The sequence below is a fragment of the Papaver somniferum genome, chromosome 7 (assembly GCF_003573695.1).
Source record: "Papaver somniferum cultivar HN1 chromosome 7, ASM357369v1, whole genome shotgun sequence".
Taxonomy (NCBI): domain Eukaryota; kingdom Viridiplantae; phylum Streptophyta; class Magnoliopsida; order Ranunculales; family Papaveraceae; genus Papaver; species Papaver somniferum.
The window spans coordinates 16,116,884-16,135,827 of record NC_039364.1 but is presented as its reverse complement, the minus strand read 5'-3'; the positions used below and the strand labels follow the sequence as shown (position 1 = coordinate 16,135,827).

At 35.7% G+C, this 18,944-nt stretch overlaps 4 protein-coding genes across 4 annotated transcripts; 1 reads left to right on the top strand and 3 right to left on the bottom strand.

The window, feature by feature from the left end:
* On the top strand, window positions 1-1,014 carry LOC113294212 (heat shock cognate 70 kDa protein-like; the record flags this gene model as incomplete). The annotated part of the gene is made up of 1 exon (XM_026542617.1): window positions 1-1,014. A coding segment is annotated over one exon (1,014 nt), but the record flags the coding sequence as incomplete, so codon positions are not given.
* Window positions 1,015-1,649: 635 nt separating this feature from the next.
* LOC113296241 (profilin) lies at window positions 1,650-3,495 on the bottom strand. The gene is made up of 3 exons (XM_026544559.1): window positions 3,236-3,495; window positions 2,402-2,539; window positions 1,650-2,069 (listed from the first exon to the last, which is right to left on the bottom strand). The coding sequence occupies exons 1-3, from the start codon at window positions 3,356-3,358 to the stop codon at window positions 1,935-1,937; spliced, it is 396 nt and encodes a 131-aa protein (XP_026400344.1). The 5' UTR covers window positions 3,359-3,495; the 3' UTR covers window positions 1,650-1,934.
* Window positions 3,496-11,317: 7,822 nt separating this feature from the next.
* Window positions 11,318-12,664, bottom strand: LOC113293022. Its single transcript, XM_026541802.1, has 3 exons — window positions 12,162-12,664; window positions 11,978-12,066; window positions 11,318-11,821 (listed from the first exon to the last, which is right to left on the bottom strand). Exons 1-3 carry the CDS (start codon window positions 12,502-12,504, stop codon window positions 11,534-11,536), a joined length of 720 nt encoding a protein of 239 aa, XP_026397587.1. The 5' UTR covers window positions 12,505-12,664; the 3' UTR covers window positions 11,318-11,533.
* On the bottom strand, window positions 12,561-13,873 carry LOC113294211. Its single transcript, XM_026542616.1, has 2 exons — window positions 12,878-13,873; window positions 12,561-12,599 (listed from the first exon to the last, which is right to left on the bottom strand). The coding sequence occupies exons 1-2, from the start codon at window positions 13,871-13,873 to the stop codon at window positions 12,561-12,563; spliced, it is 1,035 nt and encodes a 344-aa protein (XP_026398401.1).
* Between the last annotated feature and the right edge of the window lie 5,071 nt (window positions 13,874-18,944).

The window sequence follows — 18,944 nt, the reverse complement described above, 5'->3', positions numbered from 1 at the left end:
ACCCATGTTGTTACAGTCCCTGCTTACTTTAATAATTCTCAACGTCAAGCTACTATGGATGCTGGTAAAATTGCTGGCCTTAAAGAAATGCGTATCATCAATGAACCAACGGCGGCTGGACTTGCTTATGGTCTTCATATGAAGGCAACCAGTGATGGTGTGAAGAATGTTCTTATCTTTGATCTTGGTGGTGGTACTTTTGATGTTTCGTTGATCACCATTGACGAGTGTATCTTTGAAGTCAAGGCTACAGCAGGAGATACCCTTCTCGGAGGAGAGAATTTTGATAACAGGATGATAAATCACTATATTCAAGAGTTCGAGAGAAAACACAAGAGAGACATTAGCAGAGACCCAAAGGCTCTTGCGAAATTGAGAACTGCATGTGAGAGGGCAAAGAGGACCCTCTCAACTGCTTACAACACATTCATTGATATTGATTCGTTGCATCAAGGAATTGATTTTCAGTCACACATCACCCGTGCTAGATTTGAGGAGTTGAACATGGATTTGTTCGAGAAATGTTTGGAACCTGTTGAGAAGTGTTTGAAGGATGCTAAGATGAACAAGAGCAGTGTTCACCAAATTTTGCTCGTTGGAGGTTCGACAAGAATTCCAAAGGTTCGGTCTCTATTGCAGGAATTCTTTGATGGGAAGGAACTATGCAAGAACATCAACCCAGACGAGGCCGTAGCTTATGGTGCTGCAGTGCAAGCTGCTATTTTGAATGGTGTGGATGATGTGGAATTGCAGGACTGTGTGTTGGTGGATGTGACACCTCTTTCTCTTGGTATCCGGACACATGGAGGTGTTATGGGTGTGTTGATCCCAAGGAACACAACCATTCCCACCAGTAAAGAAATGGTTTTCATCTGGAAGGGTAAAGACCTGACTGAACTTATTGCATCTGGAAGGGAGAAACTTGCTGTTTCTGGCGGTGGTGCTCCAATGGAGGCCAATGCAATAAGGGATGGTGCTGCTGGTGGTGAAGAAAGAGGTGGAAGAGAAAATTGATGAATACTATTCCTCTGACTCTGACCATGACCATGACCATCTCTTCAATCTCCCTTTCTGGGGGGAAAGGGCACTGGATTGTGTGTTACCCATTTCTGTCTCGTTTAAATTCTGGGGTTTTGAGGCAGTGGCTCATGAGATGTCCGAGTTCTTTCAAGTTTTCCATCAAGTTGTAATCGCATTATAAGTTCCTCAATAAACACTTCTACCCTTTGGTCTTCCTTCCTAACCTAACAACTGTCTGCAACAAGAGATTGTGAATCCCATACACTTGTGTCCATTGTCCAATCTCACTGCGGAACCTGATAAAAGATTCATGAATCTATCTCATACAGTCCAGTCTCTGCAGAACCTCGCAAAGATTTATGAACCATATAGAGTTATAGACCTCATACACAATAGCCCTGACCATGCTTACTGGGGTCTTTTCTCCGCAGGCTAGCTAATACTGGAATACAATGCTAGCATTCACTTCACAGTTCACACATGCATTTTCTTATTTTTACAGTTTCTTCTTATGCACGATAAACACACAATGCAACAAATATTGCAACAAGGGCGAACACTACGGTTACAAAGTTGGGCAGAAAATTCTTGCAATGCCAATTACTCAATTTGAAACAAAACACAAGAAGAGAAGAGAAAGTACTTCATATTGATTAACCATCATCATCAACAAAATCATCAATCACATTCTATAAAACTTCCTTAAACCAAAATAAAAAACATGTTTGTTTTTGTTCCACACAGAAGGAGTTTCCACAAAATTATGTAAAAATATTATTTTACTGTAACCATTACCATACCCACCGTGGTACTACCAGGGTAGTAGATTCAGGCTGCTGAAGAAGCCAATAAAGAAAAGAATCGGAAAATAACTAACAACACACCCAAAGCTGACTGACTTGGTTGGTACCAAATTACATACCCTGCTCAACAAGGTAGTCACCAATCCTTTCGACAACAATGTTGCACTGTCCTGGAGTCACGGGTTCATCGTACACACCGAAGATCAAGGACTGGTTGGTCTTCTTGATAGTAACACCTCCAGAACCCTGAAACAGAAATTGCACAAAAAAAAAAACTTAAGCAACACAGGCAACCAAACAAAAGTAAGACATGAGACTCGTAGACTACTGACTTCTTTGAAATCCATACCCTCATTACCATTTAATCATCAACATTCAGTTAGAAACACAAACTCATTACGCAACATAGGATCTACAGGTCATATTCGAATTGAAGTCTAACCAACCATTTTTATGTATCAAAACTTAAGATTGACCCTTCCTACCATAAATATTCACGTCACTTCCTGTTTTTCCATAAACAAATACAATTGAACCAAATCCAAAACAACGAAAATAGAAATTTCAAAAGTAATTACCTTCTTTCCACGAATGACAGCACCAGGTTCACCTTGAATAACCATATACTTGACTCCCCCAAGGTGTAATCCAGTTGGTGCAAGAGATCCAGGCTCATCAAAATCACGCATGATTGCTTCTACTTCTCCAGCCTTAAGCTACAATCAACAATCAAATGCTATACCAATTAACAACTTCCAGAAAAGAATCAAAGATTTCGATAAATGCACACTTAGTCAATTCCTATCTAAACAAAACAAAATCAGACATGGAGTTGTACATTAACATTCTAAATACCACCTTAACGATAAGAACATTCATTCAGATACCTGCATTGAGGGCATTATTCACAACAGATACATCTAAACTACAGCATGACAATCCAATCAAATCAGAGAACACCAATCTCTATTACAATAGATGAATCCACATCTTTAAGGCCAATCTATCAAGGTAATCAATTAAAACTCAAACAATAAAAGCCTTTTTAAGATCCATTCATGACATAAGAAAACATCACTTTAAACCACAAATGATCTCAAATCAATCCACAAAACATCAAAAATACACAAAATCAGCTCCACCCCACATTAAAATTCCTTCCTAATCAATCCAATCAAATCAGGTTCAAATCTGAGGATTAAAAAAAGTTCCTAAATCATATTAAGATCTAGGGCAAAGCTATTATCCATTTTCAACACAGAAAAATTCCAAAATTCCAGATTAAGATTAGATCCAACAAAATAAATGAAAATAAAAGCAATATTACTGAACAGAAAATAAATCAAACCCATTATTTAAAAAAACCCAATATTACCGATCTAAATCGAAAAAAAGCAAGGAAATCAAACAACCTGAGGGAACGATGGACTCTGAGCCCAAACACTACCATCGTGACCTAAAATTGCAGAAGAGGTGAGATGATTTCCTTCAATATCACACATAAGGTGATCATCAACATATGATTGCCACGACATCTTTGATTTTGATTTTGGTTTTTTTGATTTCTTAGGTTTTTGCAGAGGAAAAAAAAAAGTGGTGATAGCGTCGAATTCACGAAGAATGAATAAATAAATAATGTGATGTCTGAATTCACAACTGGAATGAATAAATGGCCTTCACGTCCGCTTCTTATTGAGTTTTTCTTGGGGGTGTGGAAATTACGATTCGGGACTTTTTTTGAGGTGGAAAAGTGTGTGTGTAAAATGGAATGGAGGGCCCATGGGAATTATACTTGGCATTGTTTTGTTTGATCATTTGGTGGTGCTCCCACGTTTGCCCTTACATCTCTTTATAGGTCGACATGTATCCACGGTTCTATACCTTGTTTGGATCCGACTCGGCATCGGATTGGAGATTAGAGTCTGATTCAGACCGAGTCGAATGTCAGATCAATTGTTTGTCATTTCTTCTTTCATGTCTGATTCGAGGTTTTATTCAGCTCGTACATTTAACCCGTTATCGATAGGTTTCATTTTGTATTGGTTTCGTTGAGCTCGCAACCAATTGTTATTATCTTTTTTATAACTTTATTAATTTGTTATTTTTTAAGTCAAATTCAGATATAATATGTTATATCTAGACGATTCTGATGAATCGGAGAAAACAAACAATCCTTTTGTTTGGATCTGATGCGGGAATGATGTCTGATTCAGACCCGAATCAAATGTCAGTTCATTTTGCATTTGTCAAATATTTTGATTTGAGATATGATATGGATTATTTATCTCAATTAACGATATTTGAATCGCGTAATATAATTTCGCATATGACTCTGAGCACATATCTAACTGGATTCAAGTGTTTTTCATGATCTTATTATTGAATAATCAAACATAACGAAACATATTTTGATACAACGCGTCAGATTCAGACGAATTATAATAGTTCGAAAAAATAAAAAATAAAAACCAATTACGCTAATTTTTTCCATAATAATTGCAGTTTCATCATGAAAATCTCATATTAACATGAAATGCAGTATAAAACAGCTATTTAAAAGGGTTCCCTTACGGGGTGTGGGATTAAAAGTTCACTGGGTGGACGAGGATGGATTACTTTTTCAAGCATTTTGAAATCCATAAGTTTCTCGAATTTTGATTTTAATATATATTTTATTACTTAATCCCTTTTCAAGTATATCGATCATAATCTCATTTTATTTAGCTTTTAAAAGGAAAATCTTATTCTCTTATGACCTAGTGCAAAAAAATTTTCTTCATATTCGAGATTGATAATTACATACGGCCATTGAGTCCCCCATATTATGTGTCTATTGTGTGTGTGTGTTTTAATTTAGAACGATTATAATTTTATTGATAAGAACAAAAGAAAAAAGATAAGAGGTGCCTAAGTGCACAAAGGAGCAACCTAACAAGCAAAGCTTAAAACACAAAGCTACCAACCAAGCATCGAAAATTACAGTTAACAAAGCAACACAAAACAAGATCAAAAAAAACTTCCTTCAGCCTAAAGTCTTCTAACATGAGTTGTTTTACCTCTTTCATCCTTTATTTTCATTCTTCCCATTTCATTTTAATCTTGAAAGCTCATTTTTAGTTCTTTTGAGGGATTTAAGATTCATGAACTCTATATATTTGTTTTTTTCCTTACGGGTAAAATGATAATTATTAATCTCTCACTCAACATCAGTAGACTCATCACTTTCATTATTATCAATGTCTTAAATAGTCACTTTGTCTATAAAATGGTTATCGTTTTCATTATCAGAATCAAGGTACTTAGACAATAAGTTGAAGGAATTTCTACAGTGAGGACTCTCAAGATTATCACCTTTACAAGTGGATATCTTTATTTCTCTTTCCTAAGTCCAAGGTATTACCTTGTGGTTCAAAGTTTTATCAGACTCCACATTCACAGTTACAGTGGAATGCGCAACCGCACTGAGAAAATCATCCATAAGAGAAAAAACTGTAATCGAGCAGAGTCGTTCATCTCGACTCATTCGTTCTTAACCGTTGATCTCGGCTAGGCCGATAGTTTGAGGATGAAGACCGTATGAACAGACCAGTTTTAAGTCTCATCTCATGTACCTCGCAAGGCTCTACGTAATAGATTCCCTTAGTTGACGTCCTTTACAACCTAAGAGTTGCTCCAACCTCAGTGAAGACATTTTATACCAATATGCCTCTAAAAAATAAGCACCTTTGGTTTCCCAAGGCTTGGAAATATATTTACAGTAGACAAAGCTAGCAAACCTTACAAATATGGAACACTTACACTCAATTTATTGAGAAGCCTGTATTATTAACTACCTATCAAGAACAATCTTAAACCGATCAATAAAAAAGAACTGTAGATATCTATCTTGAGAAATTATAAAGTCTTAGACGAAGAGAACTTTGTGATTTTCTTTCTATGTCGTTCCAAAGGAGATTGACGAAAACCTCGAAAAACGGAATGAACAAGATCAGGATACACGAACTATCAATGTAAATATAGTCGGACATGGCTTCACAAATCCCAAAGTGAAGTATTTAAATCTTAAACCTAATTATGTTTCTCAGAGGAAACCTAGGTTAATAGAGAACGACTCTAGCATACAACTAGGACACAGAAGTGTCAGGGATTAAAATTCTCAGCAGTTTGTGTCTCTCTATATATAAACTTTCAAGACTAAAGTCTACTTTGAATTCAAGATAAGATAACTTGAGAATAAAGCAAACACTTTCTTAGTTTAGATGAAACTCTAGCTTGTTAGGAGTTCAGGTAAGAATGTGAGAAGTTTGTCTTGAAAAACATAGCAAAATATATATTATAGTCCAGGGTACTGGAACCGTGTATTATGATAATTCATGGAAAGTATGCCATATGAACGTGTAAACATAATCGTGTTCATTTAACACTTAATAATTGAATCGTGATACACATAAACAAAGTGATTTAGTGATCAAAGATGTCTTAGAGGTGTTCGTAAGAGTTATGGAAATGCAGGAATATATTTGTGACAGTAGTTTGTGAGCATATGCTTAATTAGTACTAGATAGGTATGTATAGCTAGGGGTACACATACCTATGAACCAGGTCGCGAATTCAGGGAGATAGGGTACTCGTACTAGGTATGTATACCCTTAAACTATTCACGAACTCAGGTCCTTGGGGGTATCAGCACTAGATATGTGTTCCTCCTCCCTTTAAGAATCTTAAAACCTTAGACTATGCATATTGGGTATATGTACCTACCTTGTTCCGGAACTCATTTTACTGGGCTACACGTATTCGATATGCGTACCTACCATGTGCCTAGATTTCAGTAGTTCTAAAAACTCTCTTTCATGTTTTGAAACATTCGCAATTGACATAGATATAAATTATCATTGCTTGGGAAATTTCCAATGGACCCATTTGAAACAAAGATATTTCTTGAACAATATTTTTTTTTTTTGAAATAAGATAGTTAAGGATTTACGAATCCATTGTTTGAATCATGTTTCAAGATGTTTAACTAGACAAGCTTGAATGGAAACTTCTTTTTGTTATAATCAAATCTAGATAGAATGGTAATTTCGTGAGTAAATAGAATGGTAATGCCGTGAGTAAATAGAATGCTTCAGTATTCACATACCTCTTCGTCGATGAATTTCTCCAAATGTCTTCGATCTTCAGGGTTATTCAGTGATGTCTGATACCTCTTTGTTCTTCAGTATTCAATCTTCGAGGGTTATTCAATGATGTCTGATACTCAATTTACTATAGTCTAATACTAGTCCGAGACTTGATCTAAGTAGACTAGAAATCAAGATATAGTTTAGTGCATCTAGCATTGATAAGAATCTTGAGATAACAAAATTTGTGAGTTCGACCAAGCAGTGCTTTAATAATCCCCCTCTTTGTCAATTTTAGTGACAAAACTATTAGTACATACAAATTCAAAATAAATATATATTTCAGCTAAAAATTTATCAATATTAATTTCCTTGGTTCTTCAACATCATCTTGAATTCTTCGTTCTTCAAGTTGTTCTATGGTTCTGCATGTGATTGTTTCAGCTCCTTTGTTGTTGAAGATCTGTAACGATAAAAACTTATGAGAATACTTAGTTAGATCTTTTCTAGAAGGATAAAATCACTCAACTCGATGGTTATTATACCAAAGACTATCATTGTTACCTCCTTCAAATTTCAATTGCACCGAAACACTTTGAAACAATACTACAGTTATATGTTCTCCCCATGAGGCATCACTTACTTCTTTTGCATAATAGGTAAAACTTATAGATTATAATCCACCACCCCTTACATAATGCTCATATATTACATAGTAAGGTAAACAAGTATAATGGTGGAGATATTCAATCTATAAGAGCGACAAAATAACCAGCCTAAATTTTTTGTAAACCCTAACCTCCTCTTCAAAATTAAAATGGGAAATAACTAAAAGAAAACCTTATTATGGAGATATTCTATGTTTAAAGTTGATTGCACCTCGTCATTTTGGAATGTATCATGGAAGAACAAGTCTAATGGTGGAGGATAAAAATTGGTTCCAAAGCGTGAATATGTTGACATTGTGATTAAGGTACTCGAAGCTTCATCGTAAAAACATAAGATTGTCGTCGAAATGAAACCCTCAAGTTATTAATAGCTCTAAAGCTGTCAGATTGAGCACTAAGTCTACTGACACTCTCTGAAAGATAGATTGGAAAAAGCTTGAAACCTGTTAGACTTGATTTTCCATACTTCTTCCAAGTTTTTTCGTTGCTTGACACCAAGTAACATGAGTACTAAAACCTTTATAGAGTTGAATATCGGTATATAGTAAGATAAAACCACGTCAATGTGGGTGGAAACACAGTTATGGCTTAAATTATACACATAAATTACCATAAACACAGTTATGGCTTAAATTATACACATATAGTAAGATAACCTAAAATATATATGTGCCTAATTCGTTTAAGAACTCAAAAGACGCTATATGATTCCAACAATTTCGATTACATTATATTGTTTGCATCTTTCGATTAGTGTCAAGGAGTGAAAATTTTGTCATGCAGTCATATAGACAAACAACTGATGCTGGCCTAGTAGCTAAAGATGCTCGTTTTGCAATTTCTAAATCCTTTAAAATTACTAATTTGCCAATATGGTTGCAACTCTCTATAGGGGATGAACAAGGTTTAAAGATTTAACGAATCTGATTTTTCCGGTTAATAAAAAGAGATTGAAAATTTTCTACCCAAATTTTGTCTCGAAAAAATTTGAATCATAAATCTTTTACTATAATTCAACATTACCTTATGGACCAAAAATCTGCAAAACATAATCCAAAATTCGTCCATGTTACCCTTTTTAGTAATCAGTCAAATGCTAGGTAACAAGTCATTGTGGTACTGTTCCAAAGGCATCATTAAACTGCTGGACTATGCATGTCAAGGAGAGGACTTCATAATAATAATACAAAGGTTGGTATCAAAATTTCGCTGAACTAGTAACTAAATATCCTCAGCCTGAAATTTCCAAGTTCTTTAAAATTACTAATTCACCAGTATGATTTTAACCCTTAATTAAAAGTGAACTATATTTAAGGATTTAACTAATCCGATTTTCCCGATAAAAGAACATCAAAAATTTCCCACCCAAATTTCGACTTCAAAAAATTTGAATCGTAAATCTTTTACTGTAATTCAACATTACCTTATGGACCAAAAATATGCAACATAATTCAAAATTTGTCCATGTTACCCCTTTTACTAATCCGTCAAATGCTAGGAAACACGTCATAGTGGTGATGTTCAAAGACATCATTAAACTGCTACACTATGCATGTCAAGAGGAAAACCTCTAAATAAGAAAACAAAGCAAAAACTGGATCTCTCACATGAATGGTGAGCCCCGCGCTCTGGGGAGTTAACATGGGTCCCAGTTTTGGGTCCCACCATATCAAAATTTGTGAGAGCAGTGGTACTTAAGATGTTTTTCACTCAGTATGTTAGGAATTTTTGATAAGAAAAAAGGTTGGCATCAAAATTTTGTAAATTAATATAATTACTCAATTGAAATTAATTTTAGTAGATGATTGTCTTTGGTGGAATACAAACTCTTATCTGAACCACTTTTTCTTCTCTCTTTCTTTCCATTTTTCTACGCCGTATGATGTTGAGAGAATCCGATTCTACCACTATTAATCAGTTTTCACCTAAAGGCATCATTTGGGTCCCCATCAATTTTGATTGTCACAATCCATTAAATAAGTGATTATTAGATTAGATTCCTCCACATTATTGAGTACAGGATAACATGACAATAGGCTGTAGATCTCTCGAGTACCTAACACTAACAGGGCTGGTGGCATTAACGCGTCAACTGTATTCCAGACTAGTTTGACTTTTCCGTAGGGGTAGCCATCCTTAGTTATCTGACTCAAATCTGACTCGAAATTTATTAAGTAGTAAAAGTGTACGTATATAAACAAGTAAGTTGTGCCTGACTCAAATATCTATGAGCTGTGCCAAACTTTGAGTAAGACATCTGAAAAAGTAACTTGAAATCTGATTCGGCCGAGTCCGAATCAGATGCGGTGCTAAGTTCATATCCCGCGTCATATCAAGTTAGTCTTGTGATTCAAAATAGCGCAACGAGTCCACCGGTTGATGAGTCATGCAAAACCAGGGTTAGGGGCCTCGGGGACAAATAAAAGCAATGAGTGTGAGCATAGGAAAAAAAGGAAGAAAAAGGAGGTCTCAGAACACCAAAGTTATGTTAACATGTCCTCACAAGGTTATTGTCTACACAACAGCTTCATTGCCAGTTCATGGCAACTACTATAAAGAAGATGCAATCTGAAATGGACCCAAATAAACTAGCAAGAATAGGAAAAACAAAAGGACAGAACATAAATCTCAAGGAAATTTATTAAAGAGATTACGTGGCTGAATTCAGACCCTACTGCACATTATATGCCTTGATCAACCAGGTAATATCTCAACGGACGCAACCATATTTCCCTGTCCTGGGGTCATCGGCTCTCGTGGCCGTACTATAAAGCTTTAGGTCATCCGATTATCTTTGCGGAATTTCGACAGGATATCTGCATCAACGATAACACAAAAGCAAACCCAACCATGTCCATATGCATGTGATCTGTTCTAAAAGAATAAAGGAAAAAAACACACGAGCCGTAATCATTGATTATATTCATTTTTTCTCAACTCGTATATTTATGAAGCTGTATGAGATCTGGGATTTGTGGAAAAGTTTCTTATAGGTTCATTAAAGAGAAACAAAGAATAGAAGAAACATACGTAACTCTTTGCATTTGTCTCGGAACATATTCGAGAGGCATATGTACCTGAAAAGTAGCCATCTGATGGCGATCATATCTAGAATATTATCTGAGGCGAGATTTGGAACCAGTTGGCAATGGCAATTATTCGTACTCATCTCTGCGCTGCAACAGAGACTGTTGCACCACCACTGTCTCGGGAAGTGATGAAGGAAGGTAGTGGTTCAGGAATTTCTGCATGGGCTTGTGACTTTCTATGTATATCTACTATGAATTTCTGTATGGGCTCGTGACTTTTCCCAAATCTGTAGTTTTCTTCAGATAAAAAGACATAATACGTGTCTTTTTCGAAAAACAAGGAGGACTTCAGGCTTGAGCTAAATTTTTTGAACTTTCTTGTTTTTTCGAAATATTTTTAGTTGAAAGGATCCATCACAAGACATCTTGGCCAAAACCATGTTTTGAAAAGCGTTTTATCTTGTGGCCATCTAAGCTGATCCAATTAAATTATTGGGTCAGATTGGACGCGTGATAAACTGATTAGGCCTAAACTCATTATCAGATCGATCTTGCAGGTTCGTTAACCAAAAAAATTAGGCTAAGCATGTTTTTCACTGTTTTACTTCATTACTGGACAACTTAGCTTTTAATAAAATGATCTCCTTGTTATATTGATCAAGGCAGAACTCCACTTGTGACACTTGGATTCAACTTACACGTACAATTTGTGCACCGCAAATCCGCGCCAGGACTTATTCTCATCGGCCAGGACATTTTCTGGTCCGCAATACAATACAAGAAACTAAATTTGTAGTAATATATATAGCATGAATTGAAAGGTTTGCTCATGTACACATACACACACTCTCTCTTTCCATGAGGGGTAACACATAACTATCTAACTTTTCTCATGCCAAGATCCAGAAATCCTTGTGATGTTGAGTAGTGATCAAATATCCTCCAAGTTTTTTGCTTTTTCTCCTCACACCGATTGCCATACAATTAGCATTCTCAATGCAGTACTCGACAACCCCGGAGCTACTCCTTCTACGTCGCCACAGTTGCAGTAAACGCCATGTTATGGTGCGTTTTCGTTGTCCTAAAATCAACAGTGACACTCCTTGTTTCTTTGCTTCTTGCACTATGGTTGGACCTTTTTGCTTTGATGCTTTTACTACTTCAACTTCAACTTGAACCTGCATATATCAGGCCCATTTAGGTTCCTATTATTAGAGTGTGGTGAAAGTCATGGGCTATTCATATGTTCAATTAATTCAAAATTCGTCAACATCCTAATTTTTTCCCTGACATATCACATAATAAAAAACATGAGGATTTGACAGGTTAATTACCTCAGGTCTTTCCAAGTGACATAAATTTTTGATGGTATGAAGCAGTTCATAAGCCCTTGCACTCATCGGTGTAATCTCAGATCCTTTACCTGTAACAGAAAAGAACATCTGCATCAATGATGATTTTTCTTAAATATCACTGCAACAGAGAAAATTTAAAGAGAATTCATGACTAAATTCTTACATTGCTTTGAAGAATTGGGTTTAACGACATGAAGTAGGACTAATGTATCTTGACTCTGAACAGTGTGTGTTAAAGTCCATTGGATTGCACTTGCAACTTCATAACTCAAATCTACCACAACCATAATTCTTCTACCAACAGCAAACTTTGACTTCCTTTGCTCGCCGGACTGATCTTTGTTCGTATTATTATCAATCATCATCATTAACTCATCTTTCTTTATGAAATTCGAAGACGTCGACTTGACGGATTTGCTTTGAACAGGTTTAGAACGAATTCGTACACGTGATGAAGATGAATTGAAACAAGAAACCTGAAATCTTGATGAGCTAGTTCTACTCATTATGAAATGTGATGTTTTAGACTTTTAGTGATTATTGCGAGTTCTTTGTCTTAAACTTAGTCTACAAATATGGAGGTGACTTGAATACTTCTATTCTGTAGATATCGAACGTGCAGAGCATGAATGATTAATTCTAAGTAGCTAGGGGATGTTTTTGTATGTACATGAATTTTGAATGAGTAGGTTGGGTTGTATCGTGCCTTCACGACTCTATGTATTTTAAGCTATACATTAAAATATATATGCTGTTTGTTGAGGTTGCATTTTTTTTTTTTTTTGCTAGGAAAGAAAAATTCATTAATTTTTGCAAATTTAGAGCGTTCTGTAGAAAATAGGGGATGTTGGAAGAATCCCATTCCCCTGAAATTCTCACTGTTCTACTGTGTTTAGCAGCTAAGTCTGCCACACTAGTTAGAATTCTCTTAAGATGTTTGAAAGAAATAGAATGGATTCCCTTTAAGAGAAATAAACTATCATCTACAACAGAGCAACAGGTCCAACTAGTTTGGCCTTTGTAATTATTAAGATAAGCCATAACATTTTTGGCATCAATAATTAAGCAAATATTCTGATTTTTTTTTGCTTGGATCCATCTAGCAGCTTCAAAGATTGCCATGCTTTCAACACCTTCAGGACAAGCTTCTCTACCTACAACTAACTTGCAACCCTTAAATTCACCTGCACAGTTCATAGCCAGGATACCCACGCCAGAATTGTTAGTGTTTTTGTCAAAAGATGCATCACAAAATATCAGAAGACTATCTTGAGGGATAGAGCTAAGAGCATTATTATCGCAATCAGGGACAGAGTGAGCATTAGGAGCAGTAACAGTAGCAAGAGTACTGACAGTATCTCTAGCCATTCTAATGGCAAATCTGACAGTGGAAAGGGGGTTCAAAGATTTATTATCACAAACTCTGGAACACATATCTCTCCAGATGCACCATGCAGCAGTCAACACAGTAACAGAGTTATCCTGAAGGTTCTTAGAAGTTAACCATTTAGATATCCAATCTTTTATGCTAATATCATCATTTAAACCCTGAGTCACAACACGGTTGGCAGCAGGTATATTGGACCATACATTCTTAGCAAAATCACAATGAAAAAGCACGTGTTCTGCAGATTCAATAGCTCTAGATTGACAAGATTTGCACCTACCATCATGGTTACTATTGTATCTAGCAAGCTTACTACCTGTAGGAAGAATGTTTTCGACACACTTCCAAAGGGAAAGTTGAACTTTAGGTAAAAGTGTAGACTTCCAGAGAGCCTTATGAGTATTTAGGCCTGGATTAGGAATGGAGTTATGAGGAAACTCATTGGCTAAGAGATTATAAACTGATTTAACCGTAAGGGTACCATTCATATTATATGGCCAAATTAGAGTATCATTGCCTGAGACTGGAATTCTCCTACTGCATATCTTTGACTATTTTCTCTAGTGAAAAAAGCTTCGACTAAATCAACATTCCAAGAGTTAGCCTCATGGTTAATGAATTCAGCAACCTTGTAATTAGGATTGGGAAAGCTAAGACAAAGAGGCATAATAGGATTTATAATCCAATTATCAGAAAAAGCATTAATGTCAGAACAATTTCTTAAATCTCAATGAGCATGTTGTTTTAGAATATCCAAACCATGACATATGCTAGACCAAACCCAAGACTGACTCCAAGGGTTTTCGTAATGCAAAGGATGACAATTTTTGAAATATTTGCACTTTAGTATTCTAACCCACAGATCATTAGGAGAATGAATCAAAAGCCAAGCAGTTTTAGTTAACAGGGCAAGATTCATCTTTTTCAAGTTCCTAAAACCTAGACCTCCATGCATCATGTGAGAACAAACTTTTTCCCACTTTTTGAAATAATAACCTTTGTGCCCATTTTCCCTCCACCAAAAATCCCTTTGGGATTTCTCCATATTATCAATGATGGAGTCTGGTAGGAGAAAAGAATTCATATGGTAATTAGAAGAGGTTTTTAGGGTGTGTTGAACAAGGACAAATCTACCTGATTGAGTTAATTGTTTTCCCTTCCAATTAGAGACTCTAGAATCATGGTGAGTATTTAAATGAGACATACTCTCGGTTTTATTTCTAGTGATAAAAAGGGGAATGCCAAGATACTTTTCATCAATCTCTATTTTCCTAACATTCATGGATCTAATAAGGGACACACAATGATCAGGATGCACATTTTTGCTGAAAAAACAAGCAGATTTCTCAAAGTTTATCATTTGACCAGAGATACAGCTAAAATCTTTGATCAAAGACATGAGATTACTAGTTTCAGTATGTGTTGCCTTAGTGAAAAGCAAACAATCATCTGCGAAAAGCAGATGAGATATACTAGGAGCCTCCGAAGTAACTTTTAGACCATGAATGAGATTATTATTCTCAGCATGAGTTGAATATCTAGAAAAGGACTCCATGCACAAGATAAACAAATATGGAGACAAGGGATCACCTTGTCTCAGACCTCTAGTGGGAGAAAAAGAAGGACAAGGAGAGCCATTCAAGAGAATAGAGATATTTGTTGTGCTAATATACTGGAAAATCAATTGACACCAATGATCTGAAAATCCAAATTTTTTAAACACAATAATAAGAAAGTCCATTCTACTCTATCAAAGGCCTTAGACATATCAAGTTTAAGGCCCATGATACCACATCTGTCTTTTTTCTTTTTCATAGTATGAACCAACTCATGGGCAATAACCACATTATTTTGAATGTTTCTACCAGGGACATAAGCCGCCTAATACGGAGAAATAAGTTTGTCTAAAAGAGGTTTCATTCTATTCACCAAAATCTTGGATATGATATGGAGAAATAAGTTTGTCCAAAAGAGGTTTCACTCTATTCACCGCCTGCATTCCACCTGAAAAGAAATGAACTAATTTCCCTAGTTACCATTCAATTGTGTGACGCGTGGCTATAATTCATGAATGTTTATAGTGTGTTGTTGATTAGGAAACTTGGGTACATACCCTAAATCAGATTTGCAGGAAAGGAGAATGTATAAAATGGTTTTAGAGTATAACACCACGGATATCTCATCACCACAAGCTTTATGCTTGCAAAGTCTTCGATAAAAAGCTTGAGAAGAGGACTCGTATTGCTCTTCTATACTAGCAATTTGAGGTAAGGTTTCTAATACTATAAGCAAGATTACCATGATATATATGTTGTATTCTTAAGTTCATAATTTCTTCAGTTCGACATCCTTTGAGAATCATCAATTCATTACTTCAATTGTTGGGCTTAAGCCGTGTTTCTATTATTTTAAAGTATTGATTGTTGATGAGCTTATAAATTGAGTTCTAACCGTTGGAATCTTATGATTTTTGGATATGATATACATAACCATGTCAAGAAAACTCGACTAAATTTTCAGGATAATTAGACAAGGGAAAGTGGCTGAAACCGATGTGTTACAGAGAACCAATCTACAGAATTTGCCTAACGTGGTAGGGTCATTGAAAGCTCTAGTTTAGCACTTAGACTGCATGGATTTCTCTGAATTTTATACATCAGAGACCCAGTTTTGTGAGGATTGAGCTCTAAAAATTTCGAAGCAAATGGATCATGGTAAGTACCCCAAACCAGGGAGTTTCTAAAGTTATGTCTCTTAGAATTCAGATTCTCTAGAGCACATAAAATCAGACATATCTTGATATTTAACCGTTACTTTTCTTTAACATTTCTATACGATGACTTTGCTATAGTTATTAATGTGTGGTGAAAATTTCACTATGATTTGATCAATACACATTGTGAATTTCGTAAGAACAATACATGATGTAGATACGTGCTTGTATGGTAAATTTGCTGAATTAGGCTCTACGTGTTTGGAGTTTGAATATTAATGCACATACTGAACTTCTAGATGGTTTAAATGGTGTTGTATGATCTGAATGTTTGTTTAAGAAATTCTTATCATGTTTCTGATATGTAATCTATGTGTGATGGAACGAATGTTTAAGTGAATGAATGAGTCAACATTATTGATTCAATTGAATTTCTATCAGTGGTGGGAACTTAAATGTGTATATCCATTTAATTTTTGTACCACTTAAAACAATGACATTTTGTTGAAATTTGGTATGTTCCCTTTGACTCAATGCCTACTCGGAATATGTTGTTAGTGGTCTGACTTACTACTACTGCGTGTGGAGAGACATCCAATCTAAAATGAGTCTTGACATATAAGTATTGTACCGTAAGCAGATGTGAATATTAACTTGGGTCTTGTTTTACTATTCCAACTTGAAAATAATAAACTTAGCAAACTAATTGTCCGTAAATGCCTTCCTTTAATGCATAAATCATATTATACCTTGTGGGCAAGAGTTGTTTTTCATGTTTATGTTCATTATTTGCAGATTTTATGAATGGGAAAGGTTGTTAAAATGAACTTATTTTATCCCACAACCAGAGCTTATATCCTTATAGTGAATAAGAGTTCTTGTTAATCTGAATGTAGACAGATTTGCTAGACTTGTTTGTCTCTGTGAAGTCAGGCCTATCGACTTCGAATTCGATTCGCCTATTGAGATTCACCTTTCATGTTCACATACTTGTTACTGCATTTAATTTCAGATTTAGTCTCCCAATTATGGACAATTAGTCATATTTTTATTGACTTATATCTTAAAGGTATTTCAGTTACACGCGCCTGAGGATTATTGTTCTCCTTGTAGAGGTTCTTGCAATTCTCATCTGGTGGAAAATATCTAACTGATTGGTACTTGAGCGTGGTAGTTCATATCATCTAGTGAGAGATAGTTACTACCACTTTGGTTAGTTCATACTATCTAAACAAAAGAATGACGAACTACGGTCGTGCTTGATCCTTTTGAACAACGGAGAGGGTACGTAGGCAGCCGCTATGCGGTTCAGCACAACTCTACTTGGTTGTTCATATCATCTGAAAGTGTTGGTTGCTATTTTGGAAGTTCATACCATCTATTTGGAGATGATTGCAACCTTGAAACGGCAACTGGCCGCGTAAAACTTATTGGGGTTGGCTACTGGCCATCTCCCATCTTTGGCAACTGGCCATAGTTAGAATCGGCAACTGGCCATAGTTAGAATCGGAGTTGGCAACTAGCCTTCTTCCATTTTTGGAAACTGGCCATATAGTCGGCAACTGACCGTATAAATTATTGGAGTTGGAAACTGACCGTATAAATTATTGGAGTTGACAACTGGCCTTCTTCTGTTTTTTGGAAACTGGCCATATTAATTGTTAAAACTGGAAACTGGCCATAATAGTTATTAGAGTTGGGAACTTGCCATCTCTTATTTTTGGCAACTGGCCATCCTTCACCAATGGTGTATAATATCTGAAAATTATTGTTTCCTCGTAAATATGAAAAATTATTTGTGGGATTCTATGACTCTTGAAGTATAAAAGTATGTGTGCTCGAAGACTCTGAAAAATTTGCAGGTCTGATTTCTCGAGTGGCGCATCGGAAAGTCGGTGTTTGCCAAGTGGACCGAAACCCGGTTCGTTGGAAGTCAAGATTTTCTGATCCGTCACATGATAAGGACTGAAACATTCCAGACATTGGTTTCTTTGATGATCAGCTCGCTAACAAATACAAATTGAAGATGAGAAGGATGAAGTGGTTATACTTAGTAGTCAAAACCAATAATCCATTTGTGAACCCAATTTTTTGTCCCTTTACCATTATTAACTTCCATGAAATAATTGTTTTGCAGAATGGCCATAAACCTATCTCAATACCTTTCCAAGTCCAAGAAGAGTTTTTCGTTTCTTCAGATAAGTGTTTAAACTCTTCTTTTTTGAAGTATTTAGCCTTAAGAATCTTAGTTAACAAGTGATCAGATTACTGACAGATTCTCCAAGCTAATTTTGTAAGAAGTGCATGATTTAGCATTTCCAGATCTCCAAATGCTAATCCACACAGATCTTTGGAGATGTACATATTACTCCATGCAATTAAATTCAAACCCCTGTCGGTTTTGTATCCCCATCACAATTTCCTTTGTAGGAAATCAAGTTTTCTAAGAAGCTTCTTAGGCATTTTAAAAGTACTCATTTCATATATGAGAACTGCATTGAGAACAGATTTCACCATAGTAGTTCTACCAGCTTGATGAAGATTTATACCTTGCCAATGTCCAGGTCTTCTTTCAAATGACAATTTGATTTCATCAAAAGACTTAACCTTGGACTTTCTCAAAAGAAGAGGAGACCCCAAGTATTTCTCATTTTCCTTCATAGAATTAACTCCCAAGATACTGCTGAGAGTATTGCACACATAAGGATCCATATTATTACTATAATGAACTGAGGATTTGTCAAAATTAATGACATGACCAGATTGTGAACCAAAATCTTCTAAAAGTTGAAGTAGATTATTCACACTGGTTAAATTAGCCTGAGTGAAAATGAGGAAATCATCTG

Excerpts from the sequence above, each read along its gene's own strand:
- LOC113293022 (XM_026541802.1), bottom strand. The coding sequence starts at position 12,504 with ATGAGTAGAACTAGCTCATCAAGATTTCAGGTTTCTTGTTTCAATTCA. Across the intron at positions 12,067-12,161 it reads ACCCAATTCTTCAAAGCAAT|GTAAAGGATCTGAGATTACA; the intron begins GTAAGAATTTAG and ends TTTCTGTTACAG. Across the intron at positions 11,822-11,977 it reads GTCACTTGGAAAGACCTGAG|GTTCAAGTTGAAGTTGAAGT; the intron begins GTAATTAACCTG and ends TGATATATGCAG.
- LOC113294211 (XM_026542616.1), bottom strand. The coding sequence starts at position 13,873 with ATGAATGGTACCCTTACGGTTAAATCAGTTTATAATCTCTTAGCCAAT. Across the intron at positions 12,600-12,877 it reads CTGCTAAACACAGTAGAACA|AATAGAAGTATTCAAGTCAC; the intron begins GTGAGAATTTCA and ends CGATATCTACAG.
- LOC113296241 (XM_026544559.1), bottom strand. The coding sequence starts at position 3,358 with ATGTCGTGGCAATCATATGTTGATGATCACCTTATGTGTGATATTGAA. Across the intron at positions 2,540-3,235 it reads AGAGTCCATCGTTCCCTCAG|CTTAAGGCTGGAGAAGTAGA; the intron begins GTTGTTTGATTT and ends TGTTGATTGTAG. Across the intron at positions 2,070-2,401 it reads CTGTCATTCGTGGAAAGAAG|GGTTCTGGAGGTGTTACTAT; the intron begins GTAATTACTTTT and ends TTTCTGTTTCAG.